General features: G+C 39.3%; 1 protein-coding gene across 1 annotated transcript; it reads left to right on the forward strand.

Annotated features, from left to right (window-relative positions):
• The first annotated feature begins 1,249 nt into the window (after positions 1–1,249).
• Positions 1,250–1,543, forward strand: LOC122431677 (cystatin-B-like). Its single transcript, XM_043452999.1, has one exon. The coding sequence runs from the start codon at positions 1,250–1,252 to the stop codon at positions 1,541–1,543; it is 294 nt and encodes a 97-aa protein (XP_043308934.1).
• Positions 1,544–19,605: the final 18,062 nt, after the last annotated feature.

The raw sequence follows: 19,605 nt of genomic DNA on the forward strand, positions 1-19,605 counted from the left end.
GAGGTATTTCTTTACCCAAGGACACTCTCCAATCCTATAATTTCCATTTCCCCAGACGCCCCTGATTGAAAGCAAACATTTTATATTTGGAAAGGAAAAGGGCCATGTGCTATTCATAGCCCAGCCAGGCTGTCCAAGCGGGGCAAAGGGGCGGGCCTGGTGGGTTGGACGGATCTGAGAGGGCAGAAGGGGCGTGGGCTGGGCCCCTGGGGTTAAGGGGGTGGGCAGACCCTAGAGCATTATGCCATGGGGAGACTGATGATAAGGTGGGGAATGTGAGCCCCTTTTTCCTCTTCCATTTCCTCACTGCCTCACCAAGTAGCTCCCACTATTTTTTCCAGGTAAGGACATGGATACCCCCAGTCTTGGAATGGGGCTGAATAAAGTATTAGTACTGTAATTCTGTATGGTCATGGGGCCCCTGGTCTCCACTATGGGCTCAGCTATGGTCTCAGGACCAGCTCCTATGTCTCTTCCTGGCGCTGTGTATCCCTCCCAGGTTACTTACCTGCCATGACCCCAGACCCTCTCAGGGATCAAGAGGTGTACCAAGGTCACTGCTAGCCTCCAGGCCTGGTTTCTGCCCTCACCTTTCTCTCCTGACGCAGGGTCTCCCCTCTTGCTATGTTTCAAAGGTCCAGGCAATGACCATGTGACCCTAACACGTGGTCCCCCCAAGTAGCCAATGTGTATCTAGTCCTTTCTGCATGCCTGATACTTCTAAGCCTTTTCTAAGATGCTTCTATTAATTCTTTGAAGCAGACATTATTGTTACTCCATTTTATGGATAAAGAAACCAAGGCTTGAAGGACTTAAATAAAGTCACCATGGTCCCGTTTCTGTTTTCTTGCACCTGTGTCTCACTGCTTGCTTCCTAATGCCAGTGAGATAAACTGAGGATTATGTCCAGATCACAGCTCATCTGGTACGTGCTAAGTGATAGGCATTTGATTCACATTTGAATGAATGCATCTCAGGGCAGCAGGGACACAGCGGGAAGCTTTGTTTCCCTCTGTATTAAATCTGTACTGTTGAATGATTGAAAGAGAATTTTTTTCTTAAAATTTAATTTTTATTTTTATCAAAGTAATTCATACTTAGTTTTGTTAGCTGCTTTACTGAGTATAGTTTATGTACAGTAAAATGCACATAAAATTCCTGTGAGTGTCCGTTGCTCCTGCGCGACCGCTGGGGCTACGTGACCACCGCTCCATGACTGCCTCCTGGTGTCTGCGGACCCACTGCCGAGATGACGCATGGTGCACCCCCTGCCAAGCAGCTGGCTGTGGCTGAGATCCAAGCCATTGCTGACAAGGTGAAGTCCCTGCTGGAAGAGAAGGAAAACAAGAAGTTCCCGGTGTTCAACGCTGTGGAGTTCAAAAGCCAAGGGGTTGCTGGGAGGACCTTCTTCATCAAGGTTCAGATGGATGATGACTTTGTGCACATTCAAATGTTTGAAAGCCTTTCACAGGAGAACAAGCCAGTGGCCTTGACCAGCTACCAGACCCACAAAGGCAGACAAGACGAAGTGATGTGCTTCTAGTCCTGATTTTGCACAGAGTCCATCTCCCACATGGGTCTCTCCTCTGCAAACTGATCTGGGACCATAGGCAGTGCCACTTGGGGTGGGGGTGAGACCCACATCTTGGGTGTCTCTGTTTCTAGCTTTCATTGTGTTCATTTTTTCCCCATCCAATCAATGATCTTAACTAAATTACTTTCAAGGAGGGCTTCTGTTATCTTTAAATACATACATACACACACACACACATATATATATATTCTGTCTTCACACAAAAATGTAAAAAACTGATTGCTTTTTGAAAAAGTTTTATTGTTGATATAATTCACATATGATACAATTCACCTATTTAAAGCATCCCAGTCAACGTTTTTTGGCATATTACATTATTTTCAATTGTGGTGAAATGTATACAGCATAAAATTTTCAATATTAATCATTTTAAGTACGCAATTCAGTGGCAGCACTTACACTCACAATGTTGTGAAACCAAACAGAAACTCTCCGTTAAACATTAACTCCACATTCCCCACTCCCCTCAGTCCCTGCCACTTGCTTCTTTCTGCTTCATTGACTACGCTAAAGCCTTTGATTGTGTGGATCACAACAAACTGTGGAAAATTCTTCAAGAGATGGGAATACCAGACCACCTGATCTGCCTCCTGAGAAACTTGTATTCAGGACAAGAAGCAACAGTTAGAACTGGACATGGAAAAATGGATTGGTTTCAAATTGGTAAAGGACTACATCAAGACTGTATATTGTTACCCTGCTTATTTAACTTATATGCTGAGTATATCATGCAAAATGCCAGGCTGGATGAAGCACAAGCTGGAATCAAGATTGCTGGGAGAAAGATCAGTAACTTTAGATATGCAGATGGCACCATGCTTATGGCAGAAAGCAAAGAGGAACTAAAGAGCCTCTTGATGAAAGTGAAAGAGGAGAGTGAAAAAGCTGGCTTAAAACTCAACATTAAAAAAACAAAGATATGGCATCCAGTCCCATCACTTCATGCCAAATGGATGGGGAAACAATGGAAACAGTGACAAACTTGGGCTCCAAAATCACTGCAGATGGTGACTGCAGCCATGAAATTAAAAGATACTTGCTCCTTGGAAGAAAATCTATGACCAACCTACACAGCATATTAAAAAGCAGAGACATTACTTTGCCAACAAAGGTCCATCTAGTCAAAGCTATGGTTTCTCCAGTAGTCATATGTAGATGTGAAAGTTGGACTGTAAAGAAAGCTGAGCACTGAAAAATTGATGCTTTTGAACTGCGGTGTTGGAGAAGACTCTGGAGAGTCCCCTAGACTGCAAGGAGATCCAACCAGTCTATCCTAAAGGAAACCAGTCCTGAATACTCATTGGAAGGATTGATGTTGAAGCTGAAACTCCAATAATTTGGCCACCTGATGCAAAGAACTGACTCACTAGAAAAGACCCTGATGCTGGGAAAGAGGGAAGGTGGGAGGAGAAGGGGACAACAGAGGATGAGATGGTTGGATGGCATCACTGACTCAATGGACATGAGTTTGAGCAGGCTCCGAGTTGGGGATGGACAGGGAAACCTGGTGTGTTGCAGTCAATGGGGTTGCAAAGAGTCGGACATGACTGAGCAACTGAACTGAACTGAACTGAACTAAGTATGAAGCAGTATCTCATCCTGGCTTTGATTTGCATTTTCTTGAGATTGAGAGACCCTCCCTCTGCTCAAGGGCAGACAGAAATTACTGGAGAGAAGATAGGCCCCAGGGTGACCAGCAGCAGCAAAGAGGCTGGGAGGCTCCAGCCTCTCTGGACTTCCTTCCCAGCCACTCCAGCAGGACCTTTGCATCCATCCTGGGCCGCACACTGACCGATACTCAACAGCCAGTGAAGGTTTACATGCTCAACGAGCACCAGCTGTGGGACAACCAGGGCACTGGGCATATTGTCCAGCTACATGGAGTGGGGAAGGGCATGTCCCTGCTAGTTAGGGTCTCACGAAATGTGGTCCACTGGAGAAAGGAATGGCAAACCACTTCAGTATTCTTGTCATGAGAACCCCATGAACAGTATGAAAAGGCAAAAAGATATGACACTGAAAGATGAGCCCCCCCCACCCCCACCCACGGTCGATAGGTGTGCAATATGCTACTTGAGAAGAGCTGAGAAATAGCTACAGAAAGAATAAAGAGGCTGAGCCAAAGCAGGAATGACACCCAGTTGTGGTTGTGGCTGATGGTGAAAGTAAAGTCCAACACTGTAAAGAATAATATTGCATAGGAACCTGTTAGGTCCATGAATCAAGGTAAATTGGATGTGGTCAAACAGGAGATGGCAAGAACGAACATCCACATTTTAGGAATCAGTTAACTAAAATGGCTGGGAATGGGTGAATTTAATTCAGATGATCATTATATCTATAGCTGTGGGCAAGAATCCCTTAGAGGAAAAGGAGTAGCCCTCACAGGCAACAAAAGAATCCAAAATGCAGTACTCAATATGGTTGCAATCTCAAAAATGACAGAATGATCTTGGTTCCTTTCTAAGGCAAACCATTCAACATCACAGAAATCCAAGTCTATGCCCCAATAGCTCCGTAAAGAATCCGCCTGCAATGCAGGAGACCCCAGTTTGATTCCTGGGTCAGGAAGATCCACTGGAGGAGGGATAGGCTACCCACTCTAGTATTCTTGGGCTTCCCTTGTGGCTCAGCTGGTAAAGAATCTGCCTGCAATGTGGGAGACCTAGGTGTGATCCCTGGGTTGGGAAGATTCCTGGAGGAGGTACAAGACAACCCACTTCAATATTCTTGCCTGGAGAATTCCATGGACTATACAGTCCATAGGGTCACAAAGAGTTGGACATGACTGAGCAACCTTCACTTTCACTTTCATGCCCCAACCACTAATGCTGAAGATGAAATTGAATGATTCTATGAAGACTTACAAGACCTTTTAGAACTAACACCAAAAAAAGATATCCTTTTCATCATAGGGGACTGGAATACAAAAGTAGAAAGTCAACAGATACCTGGAATAACAGGCAAGTTTGGCCTTGGAGTACAAAATGAAGCAGGGCAAAAACTAACAAAGTTTTGCCAAGAGAATGCATTGGTCATAGCAAACCCCCTCTTCCAACAACACAAGAGACAACTCTACACATGGACTTCACCAGATGGTCACTACTGAAATCAGATTGATTATATCCTTTACCACCAAAGATGGAGAAGCTCTATACAGTCAGCAAAAGCAGGCCTGGAGCTGACTGTAGCTCAGATCATCAGTTCCTTATTGCAAAATTCAGGCTCAAATTGAGGAAAGTAAGGGAAACCGGTAGCCCATTCAGGTACAACCTACATCAAATCCCTAATGATTATACAGTGGAGGTGACAAATAGATTCAAGTGACTAAATCTGGTAAACAAGGTGCCTGAGGAACTCCGGACAGAGCTTTGTGATGTTGTAGAGGAGGTGGTGACCAAAATTATCCCCCCAAAAAAGAAATGCAAGAAGGCAAAATGGTTGTCTGAGAAGGCCTTACAAATAGCTGAGAAAAGAAATGAAAAGCAAAGGAGAAAGGGAAAGATATACGCAACTCAATGGAGAGTTCCAGAGAATGGCAAGGAGAGAGAAGAAAGCCTTCTAAAGTGAACAATGAAAAGAAATAGAGGGGAAAAAACAGAATGGGAAAGACTAGAAATGTCTTTAAGAAAATTGGAGATACCAAGGGAACACTTAAAATGCAAAGATAAGCATAATAAAAGATACAAACAGCAAGGACCTAACAGAAGCAGAAGAGATTAAGAAGAGGTGGCAAGAATACATGGAAGAACTGTACAAAATAGCTCTTAAAAGACAGGCATTCTGGCATGTGAAGTCAAGTGGGTCTTAGGAAGCATTACTATGAACAAAGCTAGTGGAGGTGATGGAATTCCAGTTGAGCTATTTTAAATCCTGAAAGAAGATGCTGTGAAAAAACAGATGCTGCACTCAATATGCCTGCAAATTTGGAAAACTCAGCAGTGGCCACAGGACTGCAAAAGGTCAGTTTTCATTTCAATCCCAAAGAAAGGCAATGCGAAAGAATGTTCAAATTACCGTACAATTGCACTTATTTCACACACTAGCAAGATTATGCTCAAAATCCATCAAGCTGGATTTCAGCAATATGTGAACTGAAAGCTTTGATGTACAAGCTGGATTCAGAAAAGTCAGAGGAACCAGAGATCAAATTGCTAACATTTACTGGATCATAGAAAAAGCAAGAGAATTTTAAAAAAAATCTACTTCTGCTTCATTGATTATTCTAGTCTTTGACTGTGTGGATCACAACAAACTGTGGGAAATTCTTAAAGAGAAGGAATGCCAGACCACCTTACCTGCCTCCTGAGCAACCTGTATGCAGGTCAAGAAGCAACAGTTAGAACCGGACATGGAACAACAGACTGGTTCCAAATTTGGAAAGGAGTACATCAAGGCTGTATGTTGTCACTCTGGTTATTTAACTTACATGCAGAGTATATCATGTGAAATGCCAGGCTGGATGACTCACAAGCTGGAATCAAGATTGCTGGGGAAAATATCAGCAATCAGGTATTTAGATGATACTACTTTAATCACAGAAAGCAAAGAGGAACTAAAGAGCCTCTTGATGAAGGTGAGAAAGGAGAGTGAAAAAGCTGCTTAAAGCTCAACATTCAAAAAACAAAGATCATGGCATCCAGTCACATCACTTCATGGCAAATAGATGTGGAAAAAATGGAAACAGTGTCAGATTTCATTTTCTTGGGCTCCAAAATCACTGCAGATGGTGACTACAGCCATCAAATTAAAAGATGCTTGCTCCTTGGAAGGGGCTTCTCTGGTAGCTCAGCTGGTAAAGAATCTGCCTGCAATGCAGGAGACCTCAGTTCAATTCCTGGGTCGGGAAGATCCGCTGGAGAAGGGAAGGTCTATCCACTCCAGTATTCTTGGGCTTCCCTGGTGGCTCAGCTGGTAAAGAATCTGCCTGCGATGAGAGAGACCTGGGTTCAATCCCTGGGTTGGGAATATCCCCTGGAGAAGGGAAAGGCTACCCACTCCAGTATTCTTCCTTGGAGAATTCCAGGGAGTGTATAGACTATGGGGTCGCAAAGAGTTGGTGACAACTGAGGAGAAAAGCTATGACAAACCTAGACAGCATATTAAAAAGCAGAGGCATCCTTTTGCTGACAAAGGTCCATATTATCAAAGCTATGGTTTTTCCAGTAGTCATGTATGGATGTGAGATTTGGGACATAAAGAAGGCTGAGTGCCAAAGAATTGATGCTTTTGAACTCTGGTGCTGGAGAAGACTCTTGAGAGTCTCTTGGACAGCAGGAAAATCAAACCAGTCAATCCTATAGGAAATCAACCCTGAATATTCATTGGAAGGACTGATGCTAAAGCTGAAGCTCCAAAACCATCTGGCCATCTGAAGGAAACAGCCAACTCTTTGGAAGAGTCTGATGATGGGAAAGATTGAGGGCAGGAGGAGAAGTGGGTGACGGAGTATGAAATGACTGGATGGCGTCACCAACTCAATGGACATGAGTTTAAGCAAATTCAGGGAGAGAGTGAAGGACAGGGAAGCCTGGTGTGCTGCAGTTCATGAGGTCACAAAGAGTCAGACATGATTTAGTAACTGAACAACAGCAATGATGTTAAGCATTCTTTCATGTATCTTCATGTTGGTCATTTGTATATCTTCATTGGAGAAATGTCTATTTAAATCCTTTGCCTGATTTTTAATTGGGTTGTTTGTTGTTTTTAATATTGAGTTGTAGGAGTTCTTTATATATGCTAAATATTAAATCCTTATCGACACATGATTTACAAATGCTTTCTTCTAATTTGCAGATTGTCTTTTAAACTTTCAGGATGAACTGGATATGTTTTGACATACTCATTATCTGTCTATCTATTTGTCTATCATCTGTCTTCATGGAGACTTCGCTACAATCAAAATGCTGAACAGCCTCAAAGCTTGTCATAACCAACTTTTATTTTTCACTCAGCACAATTATATGGAAAATTATTCACATTGTTGTGTATATCTGTACTTCATTCCTTTTTTATTACTGAGCAGTATTCAATGGAATAAATATACCACAGTTCGTTTATCCAGTCATTCATTGAAGGACATCTGATCTGGTTTGGTTCCAATTTGGAGCTTTTATTTTTGGTTATTAAAGTTGCTCTGAACATCCATATGTGAGTCTTTGTGAGGACTCATGTTTTTATTTCTCTTGGGTAAATACCTATGGATGGAACTGCCAGATCACATGTTAATTTTATGTTTAATTCTTTGAGGAACCCCCCAACTCTTTGCCAAAGTGTCACACAATTTTACATTCCCACAAGTAGCATATGAGAGTGCCAATTTCTCTACATTCTTGCTAATACTTACTACTATATTCTTTTGGTTATAACCATTCTAGTGAGTGTGAAGTGCTATCTTGTGGTTTTCATTGACTTTTCCCTGATGGCGAATGATGGTGAGACCCTTTTGCATTCTTTTTTTTTTTTTCCTTTTACATTCTTTTTGGCTATTTGTATGTCTGCCTTAGAGAAATGTCTATTCGAATGTTTTGCCCATTTTTAAATTGAGTTATTTGGTTTTTTAATTATTGAGTAGTAGAGTTCTTTGTAAGTTCTAGATACAATTCCCTTATAGGATTTGCAACTGTCTTATACCACTTTGTGTTTCTCTTTTTACTTCCTTGATGGTGTTCTCTGAAGCACAGAAAATTTTAATTTTGATGATATCCAGTCTTTTTCTTTTGTTGCTAACTCTTCTGATGTCATATCAAAGAAATCATTTCTTAATCCAAGGTTGTGAAGATTTACACTGAAGTTTTCTTCTAAGACACATAGTTTTAGCTCTTACATTTAGACCTTTGGTCCATTTTGAGTTAATTTTTGTATATGGTGTGAAGTAGAGATCCAACTTTATCCTTTGGAGTGTGGATCTATAGTTGCTGAAGCACCATTTGTTAAAAAGCTTATTCTTTATTGAATCATGTTATAGAAAATCAATTGACTGTATATATAAGGGCTCACTTCTGGGTACTCAGTTCTGTTCCCTTGATCTACATTTCTCTCCTTTGTCAGCACCACACTATTTTGGTTATTATAGTTTTGTAGTAAATTTTGAAATGGGTAAAAGTGGGTCCTACAACTTTGGTCTTTTTCAAGACTACTGTGGCTATCCTGGGTCCCTTAAATTTCTACATGAATTTTAAGATCAACTTGTTAATTTCTGAAAAGAACTCAACTAGGATTTTGATAGGGATTATATTGAACCTGTGGATCATTTGGGGTAGTATTGGCATTATAACAATATTAAGTCTTTCAATCATAAACCTGAGTCAGGTGAAAGACACGTCTTTCCATTTATCTGGGTCTTCTTTAATTTCTTTCATTAATAATTTTCAGTTTTCAGAGTAAAAGTTTTATACTACTTTTGTTAAATTTATTAAGTATTTTTTTCTCTTTGATGTTGTTACAAATAGAATTGTTTAGAAATATTTCATTTTTATATATTGATCTTGTATTCTACAACCTTGATGAACTTGTTTATTCTAATGGATTAGCTCTTTTTCAAATGTTTGGTGGAATTTATCAGTGAAACCATTTGGTCTTGGATTTATTTTTGTGAAGTTTTTTTTTTATTACTAAGTCATTCTCTTTACTTGTATAAGTCTATTCAGTTTTTCTCTTCTTTTTCTTCATTTTTGTTGAGGTATAATTGGACATTATATTAGTTTCAAGGTGATTTGATATTTGATAATGATTTGATATTTATATATATTGTGAAATGATCACCACAGTAAGTTTGTTTCTTTCTGAGTCAGATTTAGTTCTTTTTCTTTCTAGGAATTTGTTCATTTCATCTAAGTTATCTAATTTGTGGCAAACAGTTGTTTGTAGTATTCTCTTATAATTATTTTTATTTCTATAAGGTCAGTAGTTATGTACCTTCTTTTTTTCCTGATTTCAGTAATTTTAGAATTTTCTTTTTTTTCCCCTTGACAATCTAGCTTAAGGTCTGTCAATTTAGTGAGACTCTTCTGAGAACCCATACTTGGTTTTGTTTGATTTTATCTATTGTTTTTCTATTTCATTAGTTTCCACTGTAATACTTACTTTATGCCTGCTGGTTGCTTTGAGTTCAGTTTGCACTTCTTATTTCTAGGTTCTTAAGGTGGAGAGTTGTTGGTTTGAGGTCTTTCTTCTTCTTTCATGTAATTTATACCTATAAATGCACCCTAAGCACTTCTTTAGCTGCATCCCAGAAGTTTTCTTGCTATTTTTATTTTTATTCATCTCAAAGTATTTTCTAATTTCCTTTGTGATTTCTTCTTGACCCATTTACATTTATTATGTTGTTTAATTTCCACACATTTGTGAATGTCTCAAATTTCTTTCTAATTTCCAATTTTATTCCATTTTGAGGAGGTCATACTTTGTAAGATGTTAACCCTTTAAAATTAATTGAGGTTTGTTTTATAACCTACCATATAATCTGCCCTGTAGAATGTTTCATGTATGCTTGAGAAAAAAATGTGCATTCTGCTCCTGTTAGGTGTTCTATGGATATCAATTAGGTCTAATTTGTATATATTGTTATTCTGGTCTTCTCTTTTCTTGTTGATCTTCTCTTTGGTTGTTCCATCCAGTAATGAAAGTACAGCATTAAAGTCTCTGATGATTATTGTTGAATTATCTATCTCTACCCTCAACTCTGTCAGCCTTTGCTTCATATATTTCAGGGCTCTGTTGTTAGGTGCATACATGTGCATAATTGTTATAACTTCCTGATGGGTTGACATTCATATCATTAGAAACTGTCCCTCTGTGTTTAGTAAAAAATCTTAAAGCTATTTTGTCTGATATTAGCATAGCCATTTCAACTTTCTTACAGTTACTGTATGCATAATATATCTCTTTTCATTTTTTTATTTCCAATCTGTTAGATCTCTGAATTGAATATATGTTTCCTACAGCCAGCATGTATATAGTTGGGTGATTTTTTTTTAATCCAATATGACAATCCCTGCCTTTTGGTTGGACTGCTTAATTCATTCACATTAATGTAATTGTTAATATAGTTGGATTTACATCAGCCATTTATAGAGTAAATACTCTATATCTCTTCTTTTGTTCCTCCTTTACTTCTTTCTTTTGCATGAACTGAATGTTTTCTCATGTAACATTTTAATTCCTTTAATGACTCTGTATTTTGTCTCATTATTTCTTTAGTGGTTGCTGTAGGACCTACTGTATATATCTTATAAGAATCTGCTTCAGATTTCTAAAAACTTGATTCCAGTGAGCTATAGAAATGTTATTCCTAGATAGCTCTTCCCCTTTTTGTGCTATTATTGTTATACTTATTACATCTATATATATATTACTAAACCAACAGGAGGCAGTGATCAAGACCATCCCCAAGAAAAAGATGCAAATAGGCAAAATGGTTGTCTTAGGAGGCCTTACAAATAGCTGAGAAATGAAGAGAAGCTAAAGGAAAAGGAGAAAGGGGAAGATATACCCATTTGAATGCAGAGTTCCAAAGAATAACAAGGAGAGATAAGAAAGCCTTCCTCAGTGATCAATGCAAAGAAATAGAGAAAAACAATAGAACAGGAAAGACTAGAGATCTCTTTAAGAAAATTAGAGACACCAAGGGGAACATTTCACACAAGATGGGCACAGTTAAGGACAGAAATGGTATGGACCTAACAGAAGCAGAAGACATTAAGAAGAGCTGGCAAGAATACACAGAAGAACTATACAAAAAAGATCTTTATCACCCAGATAATCATGATGGTGTGATCACTCACCTAGAGCCAGACATCCTGGAATGTGAAGTCAAATGGGCCTTAGGAAGCATCACTATGAACAAAGCTAGTGGAGGTGATGGAATTCCAGCCGAGTTATTTCAAACCCTAAAAGATGATGCTGTGAAAGTGCTGCACACAATATGCCAGCAAATTTGGAAAACTCATCAGTGGTCACAGGACTGGAAAAGGTCAGTTTTCATTTCAACCCCAAAGAAAGGCAATGCCAAAGAAGGTCAAACTACCACACAATTGTACTCATGTCACGTGCTAGCAAAGTCATGCTCAAAATTCTTCAAGCCAGGCTTCAACAGTACACGAACTGTGAACTTCCAGTTGTTCAAGGTAGATTTACAAAAGGCAGAGGAACCAGAGATCAAATTGCCAATATCCATTGGATCATAGAAAAAGCAAGAAAGTTCAGAAAAACATCTACTTCTGCTTTATTGACTATGCCAAAGCCTTTGACTGTGTGGATCACAACACAAACTGTGGAAAATTCTTCAAGAGATGGGAATACCAGACCACCTGACTTGCTCCTGAGAAATCTGTATGCGGGTCAAGAGCAACAGTTAGAACTGGACATGGAACAACAGACTGGTTCCAAATTGGGAAAGGAGTACATCAAGGCTGTGTATTATCACCCTGCTTATTTAGCTTAAATACAGAGTACATCATGTGAAATGCTGGGCTGGCTGAAGCACAAGCTGGAATCAAGATTGCCAGGAGAAATATCAATTACCTCAGATATGCAGATGACACCACCCTTATGACAGAAAATGAAGAATTAAAGAATTTCTTGATGATAGTGAAAGAGGAGAGTGAAAAAGTTGGCTTAACACTCAGCATTCAGAAAACTAAGAACATGGCATTTGGTCCCATCACTTCATGTCAATTAGATGGGGGAACTATGGAAACAGTGACAGACTTTATTTTTGGGGACTCCAAAATCACTGCAGATGGTGACTGCAGCCATGAAATTAAAAGACGCTTACTCCTTGGAAGAAAAGTGATGACCAGCCTAGACAGCATATTAAAAAGCAGAGACATTACTTTGCCAACAAAGGTCCATCTAGTCAAAGCTATGGTTTTTCCAGTAATCATGTATGGATATGAGAGTTGGGCTATAAAGAAAGCTGAGCGCTGAAGAATTGATGCTTTTGAACTGTGGTGTTGGAGAAGACTCTTGAGAGTCTCTTGGACTGTGCGGAAATCCAGCCAGTCCATCCTAAAGGAAATCAGTCACTGGAAAGACTGAAGCTGAAGCTCCAATACTTTGGCCACCTGATGTGAAGAGCTGACTCACTGGAAAAGACCCTGATGCTGGGAAAGATTGAAGGCAGGAGGAGAAGGGGACAACAGGGATGACATGGTTGGATGGTATCACCGACTCAATGGCCATGAGTTTGAGCAAGCTCCAGGAGTTGGTGATGGATAGGGAAGCCTGGCATGCTGCAGTCTGTGGGGTCACAAAGAGTTGGACATGACTGAGTGACTGAACTGAACTGAACTGAACCAACAGTACACTGTAATAATTTCTATTTTATAGAGAGAAGCTCAGAAAAGAAAGGAGAACAAGTTTGTATTACTGAGTTGTTATATTTACTTCATTATTTAGTATTTCTGTTTGTTTTCATGAATTCTCATGGGTTCAAATTACAGTCTGGTGTCATTTTCCTACTGTAATATAGCTCAGCTCTTTTCTACCTAATTTGTGATGTTGTTGTCATATATATAACATATGTATCCTACCAATGCATTTATATACAAGTTATTTCATACAGATGCTTTTTAAAATCAGTTAAGAGAAGAAAGAAAAATACAAAATTTTCAGTATAATATTCTAATAATTTCATGATTACCTTAAATAGGCTTTTTATGTGGATTATGATTTTCACCTGCATTTGTTTTATTTTTGACCTTAAGAACTTCTTTTAACATTTCTTATAAGTTGGGCTGCTAACACCAAATTCTTTTTTTGTTTGCCCAATAATTTTTTTATTTCACTTTCATTTTTGAAAGATAGTTTTGCTGGGTATAAAATTCATTTTCTCTTGTTGTGGTGAAGATGTTATCTTTCAGCATTTTTACTATGATGTATCTGGTTGTGTATTTCTTTGTTATTATCCTAATTGGGATTTGTTGAGCTTCATGGATATGTAGTTTAAAGTTTTTCATCAATTGGGAATTTTTCAACATTATTCCTTCTAATGTTATTTCAGCTTCTTTTTCTTCTCCTCAGAGTATTTCCATTACATATATGTTCATGTGCTTAAAAGTGTCCCACATTTTTCTGAGGCTCTGTTCAATTTTGCACCTTCTATTTCCTCTGTTTTTTCGACTGCCTAATTTCGACTGATCTATCTTTAAATTTACTGATTCTTTCTTTCACCAGTACAAATCTGGTTAAGCCCCTCTAATAAATTGTTTGATTCATTTTATTATACTTTTCAACTCCAGAATTTTCATGTGGTTCTTTTTAAATAGTTTCTATGTCTATTGACAGTGTCTATTTGATGAAACATTGTCTTCATATCTTCCTTAACTTATTGAAGCATAGTTTTTCCTCTTGTCTTTGAACATATCTATAATGGTGACCTTGAAGTCTTTGTTAAATAGGACATATGGGCCTTCTTAGAAGCACTTTTTTCTTCTTTTCTTTTTTCTGTTTAAAAATGTTCCTGTTTCTTTGTGTGTTTTATAATTTTTTTGTGGAAAACTTGGTATTTTAGGTAATACATTTTGGCAAGTTTTGACTGCCCTTCCTCTCTGAGGGGCTTATTTTTGTTTTGTTATTTGTTTGGTGATTTGACTATTTTAGTGAAGTCTACTTTCCTCACAGCATGAAGCCATTGCTGTTGCTCCTCTGGGGGCAGAGGCTTGAACATATACAGAGTCATCCTGGGTGAGAGCGGTTTTAGCAGGGCTCTCTTTGACTCTTTCTCTGATTTCTCTGTTAGTCTATCTTCTTCATTTGATATTACTCTCTATCCTTTAGGAGCCACTAAGTAAGTACCAACTGTTTGCTTTATAGTTTTGGTAATGCCCTTGGACATTTATTTCTCCACAGTCTGATCCAATTAAAGTTGGGCAAGAGTAGATTTTCAGATGAGTCTTTGAGGTTTGTTTTGTTTCCAGAGGAAGTTTTCTGTCTTTTTCCCTGGTTCTCTCTGGTGAGCTACATGGTTATGATTTAGCTGAAAAGTGAAAGTGAAAGTAAGTTGCTCAGTGGTGTCTGACTCATTAAGACCCCATGGACTCTAGTCTGCTAGGCTCCTCTGTCTATGGGAATTCTCCAGGCAAGAATACTGAAGTGGGTTGTCATGCACCTCCTCCAGGAATCTTCCCAACCCAGGGATCAAACCCAGGTCTCTCACATTGCAGGTGGATTCTTTACCATCAGGGAAGCCCGAGAATACTGGAGTGGGTAGCCTATCCCTTCTCCAGTGGGTCTTTCTGACACAGAAATCGAACCGGGGTCTCCTGCATTGCAGGTAGATTCTCTACCAGCTGAACTGATTTAGCTAGCTGCTCCTAATTTTAAGAGGAGCTACAGTTCTTCAGAGCAACTTTAGACTTAAACTTCTCCTCTTTTCAAATATCAGTGACTTGTGGAGAGCTTTGGAGATCTCTTTTCTTATGGGCTACCTTTCTCCTGTACACAATATCTAATTTATTCTTCTGGGCTCTGAATGGGGCAGTAGCCTCTGGTCTTCATGATTTGTCCTTCTTGACCCAGAAACTCTGTCCTAAATTAGGGATGGTTAGAACTCTAGTCAGAGAAGGCAATGGCAACCCACTCCGGTACTCTTGCCTGGCAAATCCCATGAATGGAGGAGCCTTGTAGGCTGCAGTCCATGGGGTCGCTAAGAGTCAGACACAACTGAGTGACTTCACTTTCACGCATTGGAGAAGGAAATGGCAACCCACTCCAGTGTTCTTGCCTGGAGAATCCCAGGGATGGGGGAGCCTGGTGGGCTGCCATCTATGGGGTTGCACAGAGTCGGACACGACTGAAGCGACTTAGCAGCAGCAGGAGAACTCTAGTATTCTTGACCTGCTGTGCCTAGGGAAGAGCTTCTGTCCTATAGATGCAAAGCTGGTGGGAAAAGGGAACTCTTGACCCCTCAGCCACACTCAACAGGACTTCTTCAAAATGGAATTTCAGGGGATTAGACTCAAGGATTAGAAATCAAGACTGCCCTTCTTGATGAGATGTAGTAAGACTGCGTTGGAAGGTGAAGGGAGAGGGAGCATTATCTTCTTGGCCACTCTCACCCAGAATGGAGCATCCATCAAGCTGAGAGTGGAGAGGGAGAGAAGAAATGGCTCAAATGACACAGATTCTTGCTATTCTTACCAAGTTTTAGTATGTTTTCTTCAATGAGCTTTTTTCTTTTGTCATATGCTCTCAGGACAATTTCCAGAGATTTTAAATGATTAGGGTTTTTTGTTTGTTTGTTTGTTAATAGCTATTGTCAGCTTTGCTTTTTTCATCTGGTGAGTCCATGGAACAACTCATGCTGACATCCCACTATGGCATTTTAATGAACAGTCAGATTATTTTCTGAAGTGTTTGTACCATGTTACTTTCTCACTTGTCCTGGTTTCTCTACATTCTCAATCAGTCTCTGGTCAGTCCTTTTAATTTTAGCCATTCTATTAGGTATGTAGTGGTATCTCATTGCGTTTTTAACTTGCATTTTCTGATGATTAATGATTTGGGGCATTTTTTCATAAGCCTATTTGCCATTCAAATATGTTCATTAGTGAAGCGCCTATTCACTAGATAAAAGCTCTTTATTGGATACATGCTTTACAAAGATTTTCCCCAAGTCTGTAGCTTGTCTTTTGATCTCTTAAGAGTGTCTGTTGCAAAACAGATGTTTTTACTTTTTATGACATCCAAGTTATCAATTTGTTCTTTTTGGATGATGCTTTTGGTATCTTAGCTAGAAAATCTTTGCCTAGCCCAAGTCACAACGTTTTCTCCTGTGTTTTGTTCTAGAAGTTTTATAGTTTTGAGGTCTACATGTAAATATATGATCTATTTTGAGTTTAATTTCTGATACAAGTTTTGAAGTTTAATTTTTTTGCCTCTTGGTATCCAGTTGTTTCAGCACCATTTATTAAAAAGTCTATTTTTACTTCACTGAATTGCCTTTGACTATTGTTAAAAGTCAGCTAACTATATATCTGTATTCTGGACTCTATTTCTGCTCCATCGATGTATTTGACTGTTTTTGTGCCAATACTACACTGTTTTGATTACTGTAGCTTTATGATGTCATGTAATCAGTTAGTATTACTCCTCCAACTCTGTTTTTCTTTTTAAGAGAAGTTTGGTTTTAGTTTTAGTTCTTTTTTTATGTCTTCCATGTGTCTACCTAATTTTTTAAACATATAGAATATAATGACTATTTGATATTCTTGTCTACTAATTCCAATATCTGTGTCATCTCTGGGTCAGTTTTGATTCATTTTTTCTCCTCATCATAGGTTGTATGTTCTTGCTTCTTTTCTTGCCTAGTGATTTTCTTTATTGGATGCCAAGCATTGTGGATTTTACCTAGTTGGATGCTGAATGATTTGTATGTTGGAAATATTATCGAGCTTCATTTCTGGGACACAGTTAAGTTACTTGGAAACAGTTTGATGGTTTGAGATCATACTTTTAAGATTTATTAGATGGGGCTGAAGCAGTGTTCAGTCTAGGGCAAATATATGTGTGCATGCTAAGTTGCTTCAGTCATGTCTGACTCTGTGTGACCCAACGCACTGTAGCCTGCCAGGCTCCTCCATCTGTGGGGATTCTCCAGGCAAGAATTCTGGAGTGTGTTGCCACGCCCTCCTCCAGAGGATCTTCCCAACCCAGGGATCAAACCCACCTCTCTTGCATCTCCTGCATTGACAGGCAGGTTCTTCACCACTAGCACTACCTAGGAAACCCCCAAGGACAAATGACTCCCTGAAAAGGCAAGACTTGTCTATGTAATTCCATCCAATGCCTTGTTAATCATGAAGTTTTCTAATCTGGTGGTGGGAATAGGTATGTTCCTGTGGGAATAGGTGAGTGCTGGGCTTTGTTACCTACAACCCTTTCTGGTAATTCTTTTTCTATCCTTGATTAGTTTCTCCCATGCAAGTGCTGATTCATACTCTGCTACATACTGAGGTGGGGGGGATCTCTGCTGTTCTCTGGAGTTATCTCCAGGTTTCTACTCACTAATACTCTATCCTACAGTTCCAGCTATCTGTTCTCTCCACACTCTCAACTGTGTTTTTCAATTCAGTGAGACCACCGAACTCCATCTGGGCTCCTTCTCCCTGCACTGTGGCATGGAAACTCTCAACAGAGTAATTGCAAGGCTGACCTACACTGTTTCCTGGCCCTTATAGTTTATAGTCCCTTGTCTTTAAAAAACCATTGTTTCACATATTCTGTTTTTTGTTTGTTTGCTTGTTTGTTGCAGGTCAGAGGGTAAATCTAGACTCTGTTACTCTATAATGAAAAGTAGAAATCTTTTCATAATTTTTTGTAAGTTTATTTTCATAAAAAATGATTGCCTCTGAAACTAACAACAACATTGTAAATCAACTATACTCCAATATAATTTTTTTTTAAACAAAGAACAATTGCTTGGGAGGGGTTTGAAGGGTGGACTGGAAGGCTAGGTTTGAGGGGGTGGGATCAGACTTGGAGATAAGAGTGAAAGCTGGCAAGAAGAGAAAGACCAGGAGGTACCAATCAGGCATATTGGGGTTTTGACCTATGAGTCCTGGTCCAGGAAGATCTCTGCTTTTGTGGTCACAAGCCCAATCTTACAACCCGGGTTAGTTGTAGGCTTGGTAAGAAGGGATCTGCATGAGGCTTTGGCTGCCTCTTCCCTGGGGTAGAAAACCTAGTACATTTGTGTTTGGACAAAGCTCTATCATGGGCAAATCTTCTTCCAGGTGTCATCCTTCAGCTTGCTGACCTATAGGCAGGAACATCTTGAGGTCTCACATATAGTATGGCCACAGCTAGGTGTTACCAGCACACCTTGCCTGCCCTCTGAGACCACCAGAACTCTCTTGGTGACTGGAGGTGCTCCTAATGCCTGTCCACACTGGAAGTTCTGGACTCAGGGCCTTTGGTGTGCCTTGAGATGGCTCAGGAAAGCCCTTATTCCCTGGAGAGCTAGGAGCTGTATTCTGACTTCCCAAAAAAAAAAGACCAATGCATTCTTTTGACCCTAAAAGTCCATTCTAGGAATTTGTGCTCCAGCTGGATAGACTTGTTGACATGCACTAGACAAATGTACAAGGAGTTTCACTGTGCTGGAACAAAAGACAGGAAATAATTTCTGTCTTCCAATAGCAGGCTGGGTAAATTATTTATATTCCTTCTACCCAGTGGAATACAATGCTACTGATGAAGACAGAGAGGCAGATCCAAATATTCTGACAGGGACCAGTGACCATAATACATTATAAAGTGGAAAAGACAAGGTGAGTAGAGATTTCAAGATATGCTGCTATAGAGGATGCTGCCCTGCACCCACAAATGCCATTTTACATTTTTATATAAATGGAGTCATGTATTAAAGTCACCTCTTAGCATAATAAATTTGAGATTCATTCATGTTTCTATATGTATCAGTATTACATTCATTTCTATTGCTGGGTAGAATTCTACTATATGGGTGTATCACTGTTTTTATACATTCTCTTGCTGATGGGCATCTAGATGGCTTCCAATTTAAAAAAAATTATTAACAAAGTTCTATGAACATTTCAATGCAAATCTTAGGATGATTTGATTTCATTTCTCCTTTTTCAATACCTAGAAAGCTAGTGGTGACTATACTTTTAACTTTGTGAGAAAATGCCAAAAATTTCCCTAAAGTGATTGTGCTGTTTTATATTTCTACCAGCAATGTATGAGGTATGCATTTCTTCCACACCCTCACTTATATTTTGCATTGTCATTTGTTTTACTTTCAGCCCCTCTGATGTGTATGAAATGGTGGTGTCTCATGTTTGATTTTACAGTGCCAAGTACTTTTCATGGTTCTATTGACGATCTGCAAAGTAACATCATGGCATCCAGTCCCATCACTTCATGGCAAATAGATGGGAAAATAGTGGAAACAGTGACAGACCTTATTTTCTTGGGCTCCAAAATCACTGCAGATAGTGACTGCAGCCATGAAATTAAAAGACACTTGCTCTTTGGAAGAAAAGCTT

The sequence above is a fragment of the Cervus canadensis genome, chromosome 30 (assembly GCF_019320065.1).
Source record: "Cervus canadensis isolate Bull #8, Minnesota chromosome 30, ASM1932006v1, whole genome shotgun sequence".
NCBI classification, from domain to species: domain Eukaryota; kingdom Metazoa; phylum Chordata; class Mammalia; order Artiodactyla; family Cervidae; genus Cervus; species Cervus canadensis.

What these genes read in the sequence shown, in the direction of transcription:
- LOC122431677 (XM_043452999.1), top strand. Translation starts at nt 1,250, where the DNA reads ATGACGCATGGTGCACCCCCTGCCAAGCAGCTGGCTGTGGCTGAGATC.